General features: G+C 44.5%; 1 protein-coding gene across 7 annotated transcripts in view; it reads right to left on the bottom strand.

Annotated features, from left to right (window-relative positions):
* Positions 1-17,875: 17,875 nt before the first annotated feature.
* MTRR (5-methyltetrahydrofolate-homocysteine methyltransferase reductase) overlaps positions 17,876-19,899 on the bottom strand; it is a 517,819-nt gene continuing 515,795 nt past the window's right edge. For 6 of the 7 annotated variants that reach the window (XM_072152995.1, XM_072152997.1, XM_072152996.1 and 3 more), the window contains one exon: positions 17,876-18,112. In XM_072152995.1, coding sequence (XP_072009096.1) covers positions 17,968-18,112 — 145 coding nt within the window. In that variant the 3' untranslated portion in view covers positions 17,876-17,967. The remainder of the gene's footprint in view (positions 18,113-19,899) is intronic. The other variant, XM_072153001.1, reaches the window with a different exon arrangement.

Consider the following 19,899-nt stretch of genomic DNA (forward strand, 5'->3'; position numbering starts at 1 on the left):
ATGAGACAGCGATATTTAGATAGTTGCGGCAGCCGAAGTGCACATATACAATTTATGCAATATGCTATCCAAGTTTAACAGTGAAGATCTTTGCACCAATAGGAATTTATGAAGGGAGGGAAATAGGAGGAGCTAAGAGTTTAAATAGCCATTACCTTTAGTGTGTTAACAAACAGGTCAGATGAAGCGCTGTGAGCGCGAAACAGCTGTCATGTGTTTGGTCGTCTCGTGAGTCTACTTGTGTCCTCCCTAACCCCTGCCATTAATCGTCTGTATTTTAAGAGTTTTTGTGAGTATGCATCAATAAAGACAACATTTTAAGGAAGAAGATTGGTGAGTGCCGTTTTCACTGTTTTTTGATACTACTATTGGGACTTTATACAGAGTGGTCCTATAACTGCTAGTAGCTATAGATTCTTATAGACAGTCTCCTTACCGGCTATACTACAACAAGGGTTAAGATGGTTGAATATAGGTCTTCTCTCTGTGTAGACATGAAGGGAACTGCCCTTCTCCTACCCACAATCCTTTGTATCTGCTAGTGGGTGGGGAAAACAGAATGTAAGTAGTTATTAACTTTGGCCATTAGATGGCGCCTGCAAATAAACCTCTGTTACATAATGGACAAATTATGAACATCATTTAACCTGCATAACATTTGCCAGTGGGCAGCACAACGGCAATTGCGATATGTAGCTTTGCACCATTGATGGAGTTTGTTCTAAGGTTACTTTCAGTTAGGCTCACATTTTTCCAGAAGGGTAATAATACTCCTCTCACCAGTTTTGAGGCGTATTTCTAACCGAGGAGGAGTACGAAATTTTCATTAACTCCTAGGCGTATATATAGTGTTAATAGACATATATTAATACAAGGAAATTGTATTTCATTTCCATTTTTCACTCCCCACCGTCAAAAATCTATAACTTTTTTATTTTTACACGTAAAGAGCTGTGTGATGGCTTGTTTTCTGCGTAACAAATTGTACTTCATAATGGTGGCATTGAATATTCCCTGCCGTGTACTGGGAAGCGGGAAAAAAATTCCAAATGCAGTGAAAATGGTAAAAAAAAATGCATTTGCGCCATTTTCTTGTGGGCTTGGATTTTACGACTTTCACTTCACGTCCAAATGACATATCTATTTTATTCTTTGGGTCAATACGATTACGCAGATACCAAATTTGTATAGGTTTTATAATGTTTTCATACATTTACAAAAATTAAAACCTCCTGGATACATTTTGCCGTCTTCTTGCGCTAATAACTTTTTCATACTTTGGTGTACGGAGCTGTGGATGGTGTCATTTTTTTTGTGACTTCTGATGATGTTTTCAATGATATTATTTTTTTTCTTTACGAACTTTTCATCACTTTTTATAGAATTTTTAATATTTTTAAAAATGGCAAAAAAGTGCAATTTTTTTACTTTTTTCCGCTATGGGGTGAAACGCAGTGAAAACCTGTTAGTATATTTTGATAGATTGGGCATTTTCGGACACGGCGATAACTAATGTGTTTATAATTTTTACTATTTATTTAGATTTATATAAGTTCTAGGGAAAGGGGGTGATTAGAAATTTTGGTTTTTTTATTATAATTTTTTTTAAACTTTTTTTTTTTATTTTTACTATTTTTACTATTTTTCAGACTCCCTAGGGTACTTTCACCCTAGGTTTTCTGATCGATCCTACCATATACTGCCATATTACAGTATGGCAGTATATGGGGATTTTACTCCTCATTCATTACAATGTGCTGATATGAATAGGTTAAAATGAAGTAGCCTCGGGTCTTCGGAACACCCAAGGCTACCATGGCGACAGATCGCCGCTCCTCGATGACGTCACGGGGAGTGACGATCCTCAGAAAGATGGCGGCGCTCATGTGCCGCCATCTTTTTGAAGCCGCCAGCAGCAATATGCAGCAAAGACTTACCAGCTATGGAGAGGGCTCAGCACGTGAGCTGTCTCCATGCACCGGGACCTGACCGCCGCCGTGAATACATGGCGGGCGGTCGTGAACCTGTTAAAAGGGTTTTCCCAAATTCAAGTTAGGCGCTCTTCACAGGATAGGGCCTAACTTGAATTCTCGGGAAAACCCCTTTAAATAGCAAGTTGAGATAATTATAGTAACATTCAGGGCCGATTCTAGCATATTTGCTGCCTGAGGCGCATGGCCGGCGCCAGCACCCGGCTTACCCGGGCAAGTGCCGGGGCCCCAGAAGTCCCAGAGGGGCCCACAGCACAAACTGGCAACATAAGTAAGCTCAATTACATCGGCATACTTCGCCGATGTAATTGAGATAAGCGCCGTACTCACAGTGCCGGCGCGGCTGACAAGGGGCGGCACCGCAAGTGGACCACTACACAATATAAGTGCATCGGCGCGGCCGATGTATTTCTGCTGCGGAGCGTCTAATACTGTGCAGATCGCTGCCGGCGTGATGACGTCACGCCGGCAGCGTCCCTGCTGCTGCACGACAGACACTGCTGTCACTCGGAAGATGTAGAAGATGTGTGCAACGCTTCAGGTAAGTTAGCGTTTATTATTTTTAGCTGGTCACTAATAATGTGTTTTTTATTAATTCATGGAGCCTGTCTGGGGGGTATATTAATTAATGGAGGGTGGTGTGTGTGTGCGTGGGGGGAGGTATATAAATTAATGGAGCCTGGGGGGGGGGGGTGTATATAAATGAATGGAGTCGAGGGGGGGGGGGTTGTATGTAAATGAATGGAGTCTGGGGGGGGTGTATGTAAATGAATGGAGCCTGGGGGGGGGGGGTGTATATTAATAATGGAGCCTGGGGGGGGGGGGGGTGGAATATTGGAGCCTGGTGGGTATATTTATTACTGTATTCTGGCTGGGGAGGGGTGTATATTAATTAATGGTGCCTGACTGGGGGGTGTATATTAATATTCGTATCTTAAGGTTTTGCGTTTTTAATGCCACCACATGAGTTCACTGCTAAGGGGCCCAGTGAGGCACTGTCGCCCAGGGGCCCACTGAAACCTGGAGCCGGCCCTGCTGAGGCGAATATTAAAATGCTGCCCCCCCCCCCCCCGGCTCCCTGTTAAGTAAATGCTGAAAACTTTACTAACAATTAACAACCCTACAGACAGCTCCCTGACACTGTGTGACTGACTACAGGTTCTGGGAGTCATTAGTGGCATCTAGTACCTTATAGATGACAATCTCTTCCATCAGGAGGACTTTATTCCGGATTCTCCAATCCATGACGTATCACTGCTGAGTTCACGGCCAGATATCTTCAGCTCCGTGCAGCATCTCCACCCGGCATCCCTAAAAATACCACAGTCACTTACAGTATAAAGTCTCCTGGATAACAACACTGTGCTCCTAAATAATATATACCCCTCACAACACAACTGACCGCACTCTCCCACATATAAAACATCCCTTCATTATATATATTCTACTGGAATTATAGCATGCACTGCACACCAATCAATATACAACACCCCCAATTTATTAATACAGACCCCTAACATTTAGCTTAAAGTATGCAAAGTAATCTATGGTATCCTATAACTAATATATCCCACCCTGTTATTATGTTACATGAATTTACATACAGTGCAACCCTGACCAATGTGAATATATAGCACCCCCTAATATACAGCCCACCCCAGCTTAGTAATATACTGTGTCCCATATACAGCCCCCCAGCTGAAATCTGGACCCATATAAATATATAACCCCCCCCAGGAAAAGAATAATCTGGCCTCATACAATATATACAGCCCGCCAGTATAAAATTATTCTGGCCCCATATAATATATAGAGCACCCCCCACCCCAGTTTAAATGAATCTGGCCCCATATAATATATACAGTACCCCCCCCCCCCCCCAGTTTAAATGAAACTGGCCCCATATAATATATACTGCATCCCCCCCAGTATAAAACAATTCTGGCCCTATAAAATATATACAGTACCCCATAAAATATATACAGTACCCCCCCCCCCAGTATAAAACAATTCTGGCCCCATAAAATATATACAGTACCCCCCCAGTATAAAACAATTCTGGCCCCATAAAATATATACAGTACCCCCCCCCCCCAGTATAAAACAATTCTGGCACCATAAAATATATACAGTACACCCCCCCACACACACACACACCTCGGGAATAAAACAATTCTGGCCCCATAAAATATATACAGTACCCCCCCCCCCAGAATAAAACAATTTTGTCTCCATGTAATGTATACAATCCCCCCCCCCACAGTATACAACAATTATGGCCACATATAATGTATACAGTACTCACCCCCCCCCACTCCCACGATACCTCCCCACTCCCCCTTATTAGCCACATAAAATAAATGAAAGAAGAGGAAAAATAATAAAATAATATATACTCACCTGCAGGCAGCTGCTCCCTCGACGCGCGGGTCCCGTTTTCGCACGGCTCCACACAGTGACACAGGCGGCGTGACGTCATGACGCCTGTGTCACTGATTAGAACGGAGCGACGCAGCAGCCAGAAAGGCGCTGCATCGCTCCGCATATAAATCGCGCCTGTGTCTTAAAGAGACAGGCGCGATTTATTTAGCTAGTGGGCGATTCGGGCATTAACGGGCGCCCGAATCGCCCACTTTAGAGCGGCGAATTTCGCCGCCCTTTACAGGGATCCGCATTCTGCCGCCTGAGGAGAGATGTTCATCTCGCATCATGGCAGATGCGGCCCTGGTAACATTACATCACGTATTAATCAAAACATTACATGTGTTATTACAATTTTATTGCATGTGTTTTGTAAAATGTTTACAGCAAGTAATTGGGCAAATCTCCTCTTCTCAGTTGTTGTGATGCATTTGAAAACGCATGTAATAAGGCCACGTGTGACCTCACCCTTAAGATAAATTCACACTACCATATGGGGGATGTATGTGCACCGCAAGCTTGAGGCCATACATACAACCCCAATACACGACAGATCAGGAGCACAGTCCCGGCAACACCTCCACATAGTCTACACCTCTGAAGAAGTTCCGTCCAAACCCCCCTCCCCCACCCCTTGCTCGGCTCCTCCATCCCTCACCCGGCTCCTCCACTACCCCTCGCTCGGCTCCTCCATCCCTCACCTATCTCTCGGTGCCCCCTGTGAGATACTCGAACGGTTAGCACGAAGTCCCTCCCTATTCTGCTTCCAGCCAGTTGGCGCTGCGATCCTGCAGAGGATATTTTCCTCTTTTGCAGGATCGCAGGCGGCACTGTCACCGCCTGGAGACGGTAGCCCACATTCAGACAGGAAAATAACCAAGCATACTTATACGCTTGGTGATTTTTTGGGGAGTAAATCAGCCTCTACAAGTGTCTATGATGCATGTAGAGGCGTTATCGCGACCTCTGATTGCTTCCAGGGTGACCACAGTTTAGTGATCAAGTATCCTACCAGTTTTGAGGTAAACAGTCTCATACCTCCTGGGTTCAGTTCAAGGCATTATTAACAGGAATGAGAGTGTGATATTAGTCGGGCAAATAGTGTGAACCCTGTCCTTAAAATTTTCCCAGAACTCTTTTATGAGTGGACACATCCACCAAATGTGTTTAAGTGTCCTGGTTTCTTGGTTGCATCTCCAGCAGTGTCTTGTATCATGTAGTCTCTAACTATGCAATAGCTCAGGCCATATGGGTGTCTCAGTATCCATGTTTTCTCTCTATCACTTATTTTGAGGTCCTTCTCCCATGTATTAATATATATGGGGTAATCTGGTGCTCTCAAGGCCGTAAGACAGTCACTGCTAATTCTAAGAGTTTTGCTTCCCTCGGTGCCCCAAGTTTCTTAGTGACAAAAACTGTTAGTTAGAGGTTATCTTATGGAGAAGGGAGCAAGAACAAAAAAAAGAAGTTAGGGCACTTATAGGGCAAATAGCTTCACTTGAGAGACAACATAAAAGAACACAAGCATTATTAGTAAAAGAACGATAAGCCAGAGAAGGTCTAAGGGACTTTAATGTCTAAAAACCTAATACTCAAACAGCTATAATATACACTCACCGGCCACTTTATTAGGTACACCTGTCCAACTGCTCGTTAACATTTAATTTCTAATCAGCCAATCACATGGCGGCAACTCTGTGCATTTAGGCATGTAGACATGGTCAAGACAATCTCCTGCAGTTCAAACCGCGCATCAGTATGGGGAAGAAAGGTGATTTGAGTGCCTTTGATCGTGGCATGGTTGTTGGTGCCAGAATGGCTGGTCTGAGTATTTCAGAAACTGCTGATTTACTGAGATTTTCACGCACAACCATCTCTAGGGTTTACAGAGAATGGTCCGAAAAAGAAAAAAAGAAAAAAAAGGTAGGCAGAAGAGCATCTCTGAATGCACAGTACGTCGAACTTTGAGGCAGATGGGCTACAGCAGCAGAAGACCACACCGGGTGCCACTCCTTTCGGCTAAGAACAGGAAACTGAGGCTACAATTTGCACAAGCTCATCGAAATTGACAAAACGTTGCCTGGTCTGATTAATCTCGATTTCTGCTGCGACATTTGGATGGTAGGGTCAGAATTTGGCGTCAACAACATGAAAGCATGGATCCATCCTGCCTTGTATGAACGGTTCAGGATGGTGGTGGTGGTGTCATGGTGTGAAGAATATTTTCTTGCCACTCTTTGGGCCCCTTGGTACCAATTGAGCATCGTTGCAACGCCACAGCCTACCTGAGTATTGTTGCTGACCATGTACATCCCTTTATGACCACAATGTACCCAACATCTGATGGCTACTTTCAGCAGGATAATGCACCATGTCATAAAGCTGGAATCATTTCAGACTGGTTTCTTGAACATGACAATGAGTTCGCTGTACTCAAATGCATCTTTGGGATGTGGTGGATTGGGAGATTCGCATCATGGATGTGCAGCCGACATATCTGCGGCAACTGTGTGATGCCATCATGTCAATATGGACCAAAATCTCTGAGGAAGGCTTCCAGCACCTTGTTGAATCTATGCCACAAAGAATTGAGGCAGTTCTGAAAGCAAAAGGGGGTCCAACCCGCTACTAGCATGGTGTACCTAATAAAGTGGCCGGTGAGTGTAAATGTGTGTATATTTGAGTGTATAAATGTGTGTAATTTTACAAATATGTATATTTTTTAAGGGGAAGGGGGGCCCCATGAGAAAATCTGCTATGGAGCCCGGCCTCTCCTAGTTACGCCCCTGCTCCAGTCCTTTCCTCATCAACACCCACAACTGTGTTAATGGAGCAATCACTGAAACAATGTTAGCTGCTCCTTTAAAGGCAGGCCTGCAATGAAATTGAAATGTGTTTTGGGGGAAAAAGTTAATTTTCTAGGCAAATATTGACTTTGCAATTAATTCCTGTTAAGCTGATCACTCTTTATAACAGTATGTTCTTAGATAGTTCTTGATAGGAGAGGGTTAAAAACATGAACATTAGTTGATCTTATTACCGTATATACTCGAGTATAAGCCGAGATCCCAAATTTTACCACCAAAAACTGGGAAAACCTATTGACTCGAGTATAAGCCGGGGGTGGCAAATGAATTGGTCACAGACCCCCCCCCAGTATATAGCCAGCCAGCCCCCTATAGTATACAGCCTGCCCCAGTAGTATACAGCCATCCCAGCCTGCCCCCAGTAGTATACAGCCTGCCCCCAGTAGTATACAGCCACCCCAGCCTGCCCCCAGTAGTATACAGCCTGCCCCCAGTAGTATAAAGCCTGCTCCCAGTAGTATACAGCCTGCCCCCAGTAGTATACAGCCTGCCCCCAATAGTAAACAGCACTTCCCAGCTTTCCTCCAGTAGTATACAGCACTGCCCAGCTTGCCTCCAGTAGTATACAGCACTGCCCAGCTTGCCCCCAGTAGTGTACAGCACTTCCCAGATTGCCCCCAGTAGTATACAGCACTGACCAGCTTGCCCCCAGTAGTATACAGCACTGCCCAGCCTGCCCCCAGTAGTATACAGCACTGCCAAGCCTACCCCCGGTAGTATACAGCACTGCTCAGCCTGCGCCCAGTAGTATACAGCACTGCCCAGCATTAAAAAAAAAAAAACTTATATAAATATATTTATACGTATATAATAAATATACTCACCCTCCGGTGGCCCCGATCTGCGGCGCTGCTCCCCCGATGTCTGGCGGGTCCTCTTCAGGCTTCGGTGCCCGTCTCCTGTACATCGCGCTGGGCGCCGCTGATGACGTCATATTAGGCGCCGCCTTGGAGACAGCAATGGCGGCGCCTAGCGCGATGTACAGAAGGCGGGCACCGAAGCCAGAAGAGGACCCGCGCGGACATCGGGGGAGCAGCGCTGCAGATCAGGGCTGCAGGAGGGTGAGTATATAAGTTTATTATTTTTTAAGTGTTGTGTTTTAACTTGTGACTCGTGTATAAGCCGAGGGGACGTTTTTTAAGCACATTTTTTGTGCTGAAAAACTCGGCTTATACATGAGTATATACGGTACTTATCTAAATGTAGTAACATATAAATTGAATGGCGCATATTTACTAAGGGTCCCGCGGCCACATTCCCATCTGGTTTTCCAACGTTTTCGGAGATCGCGTTGCTGGGACAGGGATTTAGAAGGGGATTGTGTCGCATGCAATCGGATTTTCTAGGAGCGGCCTTGTTCGTGAAAATATGTTCTATAAATGTCAGTTCCTGTGTGAGCGATTGTGTGGGGCCTAGTGACTGTATAAAACTACTCAATTGATTAGCCATAAACCATCTACTACCCCTCATGTCTGTGGGAAACCACCCACTCAGGGATTGTACATTGCGACCTACCAGTGCAAGTCGCACCTGCACCGCCGAGGTTGACGGAAGTCCAAAAATATCAGGATTCAGGTCTCGCAAGGGACACCTAGGATCTAAAATTATTGGTGACATAGGGCCAGGTGTGGAAGTCAAATTGTGGTGTTTCATCCCAATTTGTGGTGGTAAGCCAGAAGGATGCCATCAAAGGTGTCAGATTTAAGGCTTCCAACATCACCCACAACTTGGAGGGCGAACTCAAGACTTCATCCGCTAGGCAAGCTAACAAAGAGGCTTCATAGTACAGACCTATGTCAGGCAAACCCGTTCCTCCTAATTCTTTAGGCCTGGTGAGGAGGTTGTGTGACATCCGGGGTCTGGAGGAGTCCCATATAAAGCCTGATATTACTCTTTTAAGACTACTAAAAAAGGGAGGAGCCACGTGTAGGAGGATTGTTTGGAAGAAATAGAGTATTTTGGCAGGATGTCCATTTTAATTACACTAATCCTGCCAAACCAGGAGAGCGGAAGGCGCTTCCAGACGAGAAGATCCTTCTCAATTGACGTTAGAAGGGGCTGATAATTAACCTGGAAAAGATTAGACTAATCTGTTGGGATTTGTATCCCCAGATACGTAATAGCATCCTCGGCCCAACGGAAGGGAAACTCCTTCTTAATATCTCCCACTAGGGTGTCAGACAGGTTAACACTAAGTATTTCGGATTTGGAGAGATTCACCTTGAAGTTAGATAGTTCGGAAAAGATTTTAAACTCTGCCATAACCGTTGGGAGTGTTGTACGCGATTGCATGATGAATAATAATAAACCTGAAATATTGAGGTTTAAAGTGAGAATATCAGATCGTGAGAGCGGGATGACGTGAGAGGACGTGTCCCCGCTCCTCCCCCTTCACTACGGAGTGTCCGAAGCATGCTGGGAGGCTGATCCCGACAGGTCTTCAGGGGCTCGGCGTCTTTATGGCAGAGAAACAAGCCGAACGATGGTTGACCTGGAGGTACGATGAGGCGCTTGTAGATGGAGACACAGAACACAATGAACCGCGTATTCTCCTCACATCGTATCGCTGGTTGCAGGAGTTTCCTCCGGAGGACAAAGTGCAGCAGGTGAAGCAGGGCGGCAGGCGAGCGTGGCCCGTTGCTATGCTGACCAGCCGTAGCAGCCTTGGCTAAGAACTTCGAGGGAAGAACGTTGAGGGAGTCCCCCTCAGTGTTCGTGACGGTCAGAAGACAGCCAGACGGTCAGAAGACAGCCTGATGGCAGCATAAGGAGGAGGTTTGAGTTTTTGTCTGAACATTCGTTCTTTATATGTTGACTCTGTGCAGGCTTCTAGCACCTCTAGAGTCAAATAACTAAAAAGCCCTGTTTAATGTTATGGCTAAAACTCTGCATAAATTTGGAAAATTTGGATATACTGAAGGACAGAGCTAATTAATTTGCTAACCCTATTAATTGTACTAACCCAGTGTCTTGGCTGCTGGTGCATGAGTTGCTCTTGGTGCGTATTCCTGAGATACGGTGCTCAGATTGCATTTGTTTGTTGTACCCCCCTGTGGATATAACTACTCGTTATCTGCATCCTAAAGATTAACATCTTGAATGAATTTCTGTGGGAGTCAAAGACTGTGCTTTTTTTTCTGCGCTTATTTGTGGATTTAACCCCGGCCTAACTCATGCTTATTAGGAAGAATTAACTTCTTAAAGGATAAGTGGAACTGCCTCTTTTCAACCTATGCTAACCCCTGCAGGTTGCAATTTCGTTTTTGTTTCGGATTTTGAAAAAGATGTATGGTTGAAGATTTAATCACCCGTCATTTACCCGGAATAATCTGCCTAACGGAGACTCATTTAACAGATAAAACATCAGGGTGGTTGAATAAAAAATGGGCAGTGACCAGACTGGCTCAATCTTCTCTAGGGGGGGTGTCGGTTCTGATTCATAATAGGGTGGATATTAAAATCAGTTATACAAAGATAGACAAGAAGGGCAGATTTATTTTCATATACTGTGATCTATATAAAATACACTTTTTACGATTTTTCTATATCTCCCCCCCCCCCTTTTTCCTATTAAGTCCTGAACCTTCTGATTGAATTCAGCTCTGCCAAGGGGGAGTGTCCTATATTGGTTCTGGGAGATTTTAATGCATGCCTGGACAACTCAATTGACAGGGCTTGAGGGGTTTTCAAATTATAGGTAGAAGAGCAGGGCTAAAAGAGTTTTGTGAAGAATAGAATTTTTTAAGGATGTATGGCGAGTCAAGTATCAGGATAAAAAATCATTCTCTTGTATAAGTCGCACGCACTCCACAATGTGATAGATCTATGTCTGGCAAATGATAAATTAATGACATATGTCAAAAGGATGAAATATGAACCTATAGTGATTTCTGACCATGCGCCAATCAGTGTGTGGGTCAATATGGCAGAAGGGGTTGAGGTGAGTGGGGTGCGACCCTTCCGGCTGAATCCCCATTGGTTGGTGGTCCTGGATAGTGCTGAGAGGATGTCAACACTGATAACTGGATTCTGGCGACAAAATGATGGCGCCAGTAATCCGTTGTTAGTTTGGGATGCCCTGAAAGCATATAAACGCGGGATTTATTATAACGACATTTCTTGGCCAAAGAAACAATTCAGGAGGGAGGAAGAGGGATTGAAAGGTAGGTAGAAGAACAACAACAAGTAACAGCAGTCCCCTCAAGACAGAATAGAGATGCATTATTTAAAGCCCAGGCATCCTATAATCTATTCGCTCAAAAAAAAGGCTCAACAAAGGAATTTTTTCACTGGGCAAAGGAACTTTGCGGAAGGGGGAAAACCGGGAAAATTATTAGCAGCTCGGGTGGCTAGGAGCAAACTAAAGGAGGGAATCTTTAGCATTCGTAATCAAGAAGGTGAAGTAGTTCAGGACCAAAAACGTATTTTGGAAGCCTTTAGCAGATTTTATTCAGCCCTATATGAGTCGGAATTAGGCCCCTCAGATGCGGAGCTGGATGATTTCCTCGTACCATCCCCTTCCCTCGACTCTCAAAAGGAAAGAGTCGTTTATTGGAGTGCAGGGTGTCGAGGGAGGAAATCCAGCAAGCAATTAATGAAGTGTCAGCGGATTCAGCACCAGGGCTGGATGGACTGCCATTTGCATTCTATAAACCTGTAGATAAAGCATTGATTCCCATTCTAACACAGGTTTTTGCTGAAGCATTTAAGCAGGGTTCGGTATCAGACTCGATGCGGGAGGCATCTATAGTATTATTTTTTTTAAAAAGGGAAAGAATCTTTAGATATGGGCTCAACTGTGATGCAAAAATCCTGGCTAAAATTATGGCACCCTGATCAAAATGGGTTCATCCCTGCAAGGGGTACGGACTATAATTTGCACAGATTGTTCTTAGATATCCAGTTGGTAGAGGGGGAGGCTCGCTCCATCCTGTCATTGTATGCTGTAAACGCCTTCGACAGGGTGAAGTGGCGCTTTTTGTGGAAGACTTTAGAGAGGTTTGGTCTAGGGAACAATTTTGTTAAGTGGGTGCGTGTCCTTTATTCATCCCCATCAGCACGGATAAATATAAATGGAAATCTGTCCAGCCCTTTTCCCTTGTTTCGCGGCATGCGGCAGGGATGTCCCCTCTTGCTCCTACTCTTTGCCCTATTCATAGAACCCTTGGCTATATTGATTAGACAGACAAAGTGGATTAAGGGGTGGGGGAGTGGGGGCGAGAGGGATAAGATATCCCTGTACGCAGATGATATCCTGATGACTATACAGAGACCGGAGGAGACTCTAGTAGAAATATTTAATTTGGTCACGAGATTTGGTCAGTTCTCAGGCCTAGAAATAAATTGGGAAAAAAACAGTATTACTCCCACTCGAGGGAATTTAGTTTCTTGTTTCTGTTTTCTGTTTTAGCAGCAGTCATTTTTCATGACTGACAGTTTAAGAGCCTTTTCCAGAGTTACTCGTTTTGCACCTCAGGTTAATTATAAACAGCCTGTTCCATCATAGTCGGTGAGGACATTATCCATGTATATCCTGATAAATACTTAATGCTGTTTAGCATACCTCCCAACTGCCCCAGATCTAGGAGCTAGTAGTGTAGATTTGTACCGTGTTAGCCATGGAGAGCAGAAGAAGAGTGAAGAAATCAGGCGATACCTTTTTGAGGCTAACTGAGTATATTTGATGGTGAGCTTTCGAGAATACTAGTTCTCTTCATCAGACATGATGTTATGCATGAAACAGAAAATTCACAGAATTTTATACACACTAAACAGTGATCATCAAAGGATATTAAAAAAAAAAAACCTCTAAAACAACAGATTGATAAAAACAGGGACATCTTATTTACAACAGGATGGCAATAAAAACATTAAAAACCTATGAGGCGAGACACATGAGCCCTGGCTCTTATCTGCTTGTGGCCTCCAGGTCAGAGGTAGGAGGTCATGAAGCTGGCATGAATGTTAAGACCACTTTGCAAGGTGTTGAATCTCCTCATCAATTTATACTCCCATTCTTTCCTTTCCCTCTGTGTCTTAAAATGTCCCATTAAAACAGTAATCTGCAAATCCTCCATAGTGTGGTCCTCTCTGGAGAAATGTGCAGCTACTGGCAGATCTTTCCTTTCATTTTTAATATCAGCTCTGTGCGAGTTCATACGTTGATGGAGTCTCTGACCTGTTTCTCCAACATAAAGGCCTGTGGTTGGACACTGCTGACACATGATGAGGTAGACCACATTAGAGGACCTGCAGGAAAAGGTTCCCTTGATCTGATGTACCTGCTGTGATTGAGGTACAGGTACCTGGTCACTTGTGCGGTTGTGCTGGCATGTTTTACACCTGCTTTGCAGCCAGGGTGAGGTACCATTTTCTGATGGAGGTCTCAGGGCACTCCGGACAACCAGTTGTTTCAGGTTTGGTGGTTGCCGGAAGGACAGGAGAGGAGGGACTGGAAATATTTCTTTTAATCTTGTGTCTTTATGTAGAATCGGTTGGAGTTCCTTGGCAATGTGACGTAGGATCTCCAGTTGTGGGCTGTAGGTAACTACTAGGGGCACTCTGGCCTCCTGTTGGGTCTCCTTATATTTGAGTAAATCATCTCTGTTGATGGCTGCTGCTTTACCTATTTGGTTATCAGTCACTTTTGGTCTGTAGCCCAACTGGAGAAATTCAGACCTGAGCTCCAGGAGGTGTTTTTCCAGATCTTTCTTGTCTGAACATATACGGTTGTAGCGTATGGCCTGGGGTTTGGCCTTTGGGGTGGAAGCTGTTATTTCTCAGGTAGGCCGTTCTGTCTGTAGGTTTATGGAATATTGTTGTGGTTAAGTGGCTGTCTTTAATCTGTATGGTGGTATCCAGAAAGTGTATCTGAATAGCTTAGTTTCAGATTGATGGTGGGGTGAAAGTTGTTGTAGCCCTCATGGAATTGAATTAGGGCCTCCTCACCTGCAGTCCAGATGATCAGAATATCATCAATATAACGGAGAAAGATCATGGGTTTTGTGGTGCATGTGGATAAGTAAGCACCTTCCAGTTCAGCCATAAAATGATTGGCATACTGTGGTGCACACCTTGAACCCATGGATGTTCCCATACACTGTAGGTACAGATCCTCTCCAAATGAAAAATAGTTGTGGGTGAGCACAAATTGTATGAGATCTGAGACCAGTTCTGTTGGTAAGTTGTGCTTCTCCATGTGTGCCCGGCATGCCTCTATTCCATCTTTATGGGGGATGTTAGTGTATAGAGATTCCACATCCATGGTGGCCAGAATTGTACCATCAGGAAGTGGGCCTACAGTCTTGAGTTTATTTAAAAGGTCAGTAGTGTCCTGGATGTAGCTAGGAGTGTTTCTGACCAGGGGTTTAAGGAGATTTTCCACCCAACCTGAGATACTTTCCGTCAAGGTGCCAATGCCAGAAATAATAGGCCTTCCTGGATTGCCATCTTTGTGTATCTTGGGGAGCATATAGAAACAGCCTGGCCTGGGATCCTCTGGGATGAGAAGGTGGACCTTGTGTTGCATCTCAGATGAAAACTTCTTGGTCATATCAATAAGTTGCATCTTGTAGGCCTCTGTTGGATCACTCTCAAGTTTACTATAATGAATGGGGTTGGACAGCTGTCTGTTTGCCTCCTTGATATAGTCAGAGGTATTCATTATGACTATTGCACCCCCTTTGTCTGCTTTCAATGATATAATAGCCCTTTGTTCCTGCAGGGTTAGGTTATTTACTTGTTTCTTTCTTTTCCCCAGGATTTCAGTTTTCACTTTTTTTCTGAAGTGGTCAATGTATGTATCCAGTGTTGAGTTGGTTCCAGATTTGGGGGTCCAGGTAGATCTTTTTGTTGGGTTGCTGTTGAACTGTCCTGTCTCCAAATCTGTGCTGTGAGGAGAGTCTCTGTCATGGAAATATTCTCTGAGTCTTATTTTTCTGAAGAATTCCTCCATGTCATTGCAGAGTTTAATTTTGTCCAGAGATCTTGCAGGGCAGAAGGACAGACCTTTGAAGAGAACTGACATCTCATGTTTGTCAGGCTCATAGGAGGAAAGGTTCACAACACAGCTCTGGTGAACTGGCTGAGCACTTGTGCCTGTGGTGATGGAGACTTTGCCATCCTGTTGTAAATAAGATGTCCCTGTTTTTATCAATCTGTTGTTTTAGAGGTTTTTTTTTTTTAATATCCTTTGATGATCACTGTTTAGTATGTATAAAATGCTGTGAATTTTCTGTTTCTTGCATAACATCATGTCTGATGAAGAAAACTAGTATTCTCGAAAGCTCACCATCAAATATACTCAGTTAGCCTCAAAAAGGTATCGCCTGATTTCCAGATCTAGGAGGACAGTCCAGATTTTCGGGCTCTGTCCCACTTTCCTGCCCCGGTGGGTGGTATGTGGCAGGACATCAGCTCTGTTGGCATCCTCTGAAAACCGACCATTCTGATTACAGCGATTGAGCAGAGAGCCTGCAGATCCCGGCACCACGTGATGATGTCATTGCTGCCTACCGGCTTCACTGTTACACACAGCAGAAGCAGAGAAGAGAGGAGGTGTTGCGAGGGAACATGGAAAGGTTAGTGTTTTTTATTTTACTGTGGGGGGCACAATAAAAGGGGTAATTGCTGGGGAGGATAGCACAATAAGATGGGGGCACATTAACAAGGGGAGCTGTTGGAGGTGGGCACAATAAAAGTGGGAAAAAAAGATGGAGAGCTGGATGGGGGCACATTAAGAGGGGCTACAATGTGAGAGAAAGCCCGTACTGCTGGGTGGAACAATAACAGTGGTAGCTGCTGAGGTGGCACAATAACAGGGGGAGCTGCTGGGGGCACAATGTGAGAAGGACCTGCTGGGGGGGGGGCACAATAAGAGGGGCTACAATGTAAGAGAAAGCCCATACTGCTGGGTGGAACAATAACAGTGGTAGCTACTGAGGTGGCACAATAACAGGGGGAGCTGCTGGGGGCACATTAACAAGGGGAGCTGTTGGAGGTGGGCACAATAAAGGGGCAAAAAAAGATGGAGAGCTGGGTGGGGGGGCACATTAAGAGGGGCTACAATGTGAGAGAAAGCCCGTACTGCTGGGTGGAACAATAACAGTGGTAGCTGCTGAGGTGGCACAATAACAGGGGGAGCTGCTGGGGGCACAATGTGAGAAGGACCTGCTGGGGGGGGGCACAATATGAGGGGCTACAATGTGAGATGGAGCCCCTGCTCCTGGCGGCACAATAAAGGTGGGAGTTGCTGGGTGGTACAACATCAGGGGGAGCTGCTGGGGTGGGCACAAAAAAAGGGGCAAACTAAGGGGCTACAATGTGAGAGGGTTCTGGGGGGTCACAATGTGAGGGGGAGATGAATGGCACTGAGGTTGTAATAATAGTGTGTGGGGATGGAGTAAGGGGCGGAGCATAAGTATTGGCTTAGGCCTGTTCAATATCTTTTGTGTACATTTTTTAATTGGATCCCATTTAGGATTCAACATAGATGGATGACTGACACTGGCAGGTAAGCAGGAGGGTTTTCCTCTTCTACCAGGGGTTGACTCAGGAAAGCCTAAGCTTAACACACACTCACAATAGGTAAGAGTAAAACAACTTGGCAGGTTTATTGTAAGGGAAGGAATTAGGGATGAGCCAAGTGCAATGAATGCAAACGGGGAAAAGCATAAACAAGGATAAAGTATTTACAGATGCAATCTACTAAAATGTACTGCTAGTGGCAAGAAAGGATAGCTGCACCAGGCCAGGTTGGGATAATGGTGCAGAGGGGTCCCTTTAACTAATGAGCTCTGTTAGCAACAAAGGAAATCAATCAGAACACAACACAAATGACACATGTCACTATCACACACTACCTGCATATCATCATGGAGCTTAGTAAATGTGCCCCACTGCGTCTAGTGTCTGCTACAAAGCAGCTACTTACCCAAACCCATTGCTTAATCATCAACTGCTGGAGACTTATGTTATACACTCACCGGCCACTTTATTAGGTAGACCATGCTAGTAACGGGTTGGACCCCCTTTTGCCTTTAGAACTGCCTCAATTCTTTGTGGCATAGATTAAACAAGGTGCTGGAAGCATTCCTCAGAGATTTTGGTCCATATTGACATGATGGCATCACACAGTTGCCGCAGTATAATAATATATACAGGCAGTTACAGGTTACATACAAGATAGGGTCCAGAGGTTTGTTCTTAAGTTGAATTTGTATGTAAGTCGAAACTGTAATTGTAGATCCAGCCAAAAAATTTGGGCCCCAGTGACAATAGGAGTTTAAACCTTTTTTGCTGTAATGGGACCAAGGATTATCAATAAAGCTTCAATACAGACACCTTACAGCTGATCATTGCAATCTGGGACTACAGTAAAACATTCAGAGTGCTTCACCAGAGGTCAGAGAGGTCTGTCTGTAACTATGGGTTGTCTGTAAGTCGGGTGTTCTTAAGTAGGGGACCGCCTGTAAGTATGTAAAATAAAGAATAACCCTGATCAGATGACATCCCTTGGTGAGTGCCAATCTATTTCTTCTTGGATACGTTATAGCTATTACAACTACTCCCCTATAAAATTGGAAATAACAAATCAGATAATTTTTCAATACAATTTATTCTGGTCTATATAACTGCAATGGATCACAGAATAGGTAATTTTTGAGGATTGCAGTATAGTAACTTGAAGATCAACACCAAATGTCCTGTAAATATCTTTTTTCATCTTTTAATGAGGCAAGTATTTTCATTGCATCAAGTTTTTCCACGTGCAGCTCAGCACATAAAATATCAATTAGAGCAGAATTAACATCCTTGGCCATATTTTTTGCATCTCTGAAAATAAAAAAGCAACATGTTAATAGTTATAAAATAAAAAATCCAATTAATATTTATAAAATATTTTCTCTTTTATGCCTTCAAATATCACAGAATATCCCCAAAATCTCACTTCCAAATAATTCCTGTGGTTAAAACTTAATTGCTTAGTCCACCCAAACCAGACCTTTTTACTGTATTAAAATAATTAATACTAACTTTTCAAGAAAATGCACATTGCTCTTTATACAGTACATACACGACAGGAAAATGTTTTGTTCATTTTTGCATCGCCGTCTTCCAAGTGACATAACAGTTGATGGCATGTTTTTTGCGGGCCACTCTTTTTTTTTTTAACACTTTTTCTTGCATTCTTTGTGGGATGAAATAGGTAAAAATCATAATTTTTGGTGGGTTTTTAATGGGTTTTTTTTTCTACGATGTTTATCAAGCGGGTTCTATAATGATCTTTTTTAAATCTACTGGTCGTAATAGATGCTGTGATGCTATTGCAACATCCCCCACCGGGGCCTAGCCTTTTCTTGGGGCCTGGAGTCAGCCGGGGCCCGCAGTACCTGAGTGGCTGGCGGTTGAGGCCTAGGCACGCTAGTGTCACGGAACTTGGTATGGGGAACCGGAGGGCTGTCCTACAGCCTGGCAGGTCTCCAGCAGGGTGGTGTTGGCAAGAAATGATGAGGGAGAGGCTGCTATAGCGGTTCTCCCTGGGGCAACCCTTTGGGGTCTGGAGTATGAGTCCCAGTGTAGTGGACAGGGTGCCCATGATGGTGACAGCCGTAGTAGCAGGGACCAGACAGAGGCAGAATTTGAACAAAAACAACTTACAGTTCTTTATTGGAACGGACAGGAACCATAGCAACGTGCCTTAACAGAATGGTAGAATGCTGGAGATGCAGTTGGAGGGAGCCACAGGAGTAGAACATCAGCCTGGATGCAATGGGCAGGCTGGAAGATAGCTGTGTCCTAGTAGGATACTTCAGCTTGTCCTGGGTTGCTTCAGATATCACCCTTGAAGGTAGGATGATACCCCTTTCCTCTCACTAACTAGCTCTTAGCTCCACTCTTCAGGCAGGGAGCTGGGCTCACCTGCTCTGGTCTGGTGTGCTGGCTGCAGTGACTCCTCAGAGTCTCTACTCTGATCTGAGAGAGTGAACTCTCTCCTCACACTGGACTCTCTTCTGAGAGAGAACTCTTCTTCTGAGCTCCTGAAGTTTCCTGACCAGGGGTTTTGTTACTCCCACTGGTCAGGTGGTGGCTACTCCTCCAATTACATCTCAGCTCACAGATTCATTAGGATAACACATGTGATTGGTTAACACATATTACATCACATCAAGCATTAACTCCTGCCTTACCAGGCAGACTCTACTGCTGCAGTGCTCCCCTGTGTTATGTAGTGACATGCTGTGGGGTTGATCAGACCCTACACAGGCTGCAAGCTACATGGTGGGACGTATTCGCAACAACCCCTCTGCCTTGCATCCGCGAGGGTGCACTATTATATATGTGGGGTTTGTGTTATAATTTAGACTTTTTTGCGTCTTTTTATATGTTTATGGGGTTCATGGGCATTTTTATTAATTTATTTTTATTTAAGAACATTTTTTTACTGATTTATTGCAGGGTATAAGCTGTGTCAGCTTATGCACGTGCATAGGTTAACACTGTGGGGCAGATTTACTTACCCGGTCCATTCGTGATCCAGCGCCGCGTTCTCTGCGGTGGATTCGGGTCCGGACGGGATTTAATAAGGTAGTTCCTCCGCCGTCCACCAGGTGGCGCTGCTG

The sequence above is a fragment of the Engystomops pustulosus genome, chromosome 5 (genome assembly GCF_040894005.1).
Source record: "Engystomops pustulosus chromosome 5, aEngPut4.maternal, whole genome shotgun sequence".
NCBI classification, from domain to species: Eukaryota; Metazoa; Chordata; class Amphibia; order Anura; family Leptodactylidae; genus Engystomops; species Engystomops pustulosus.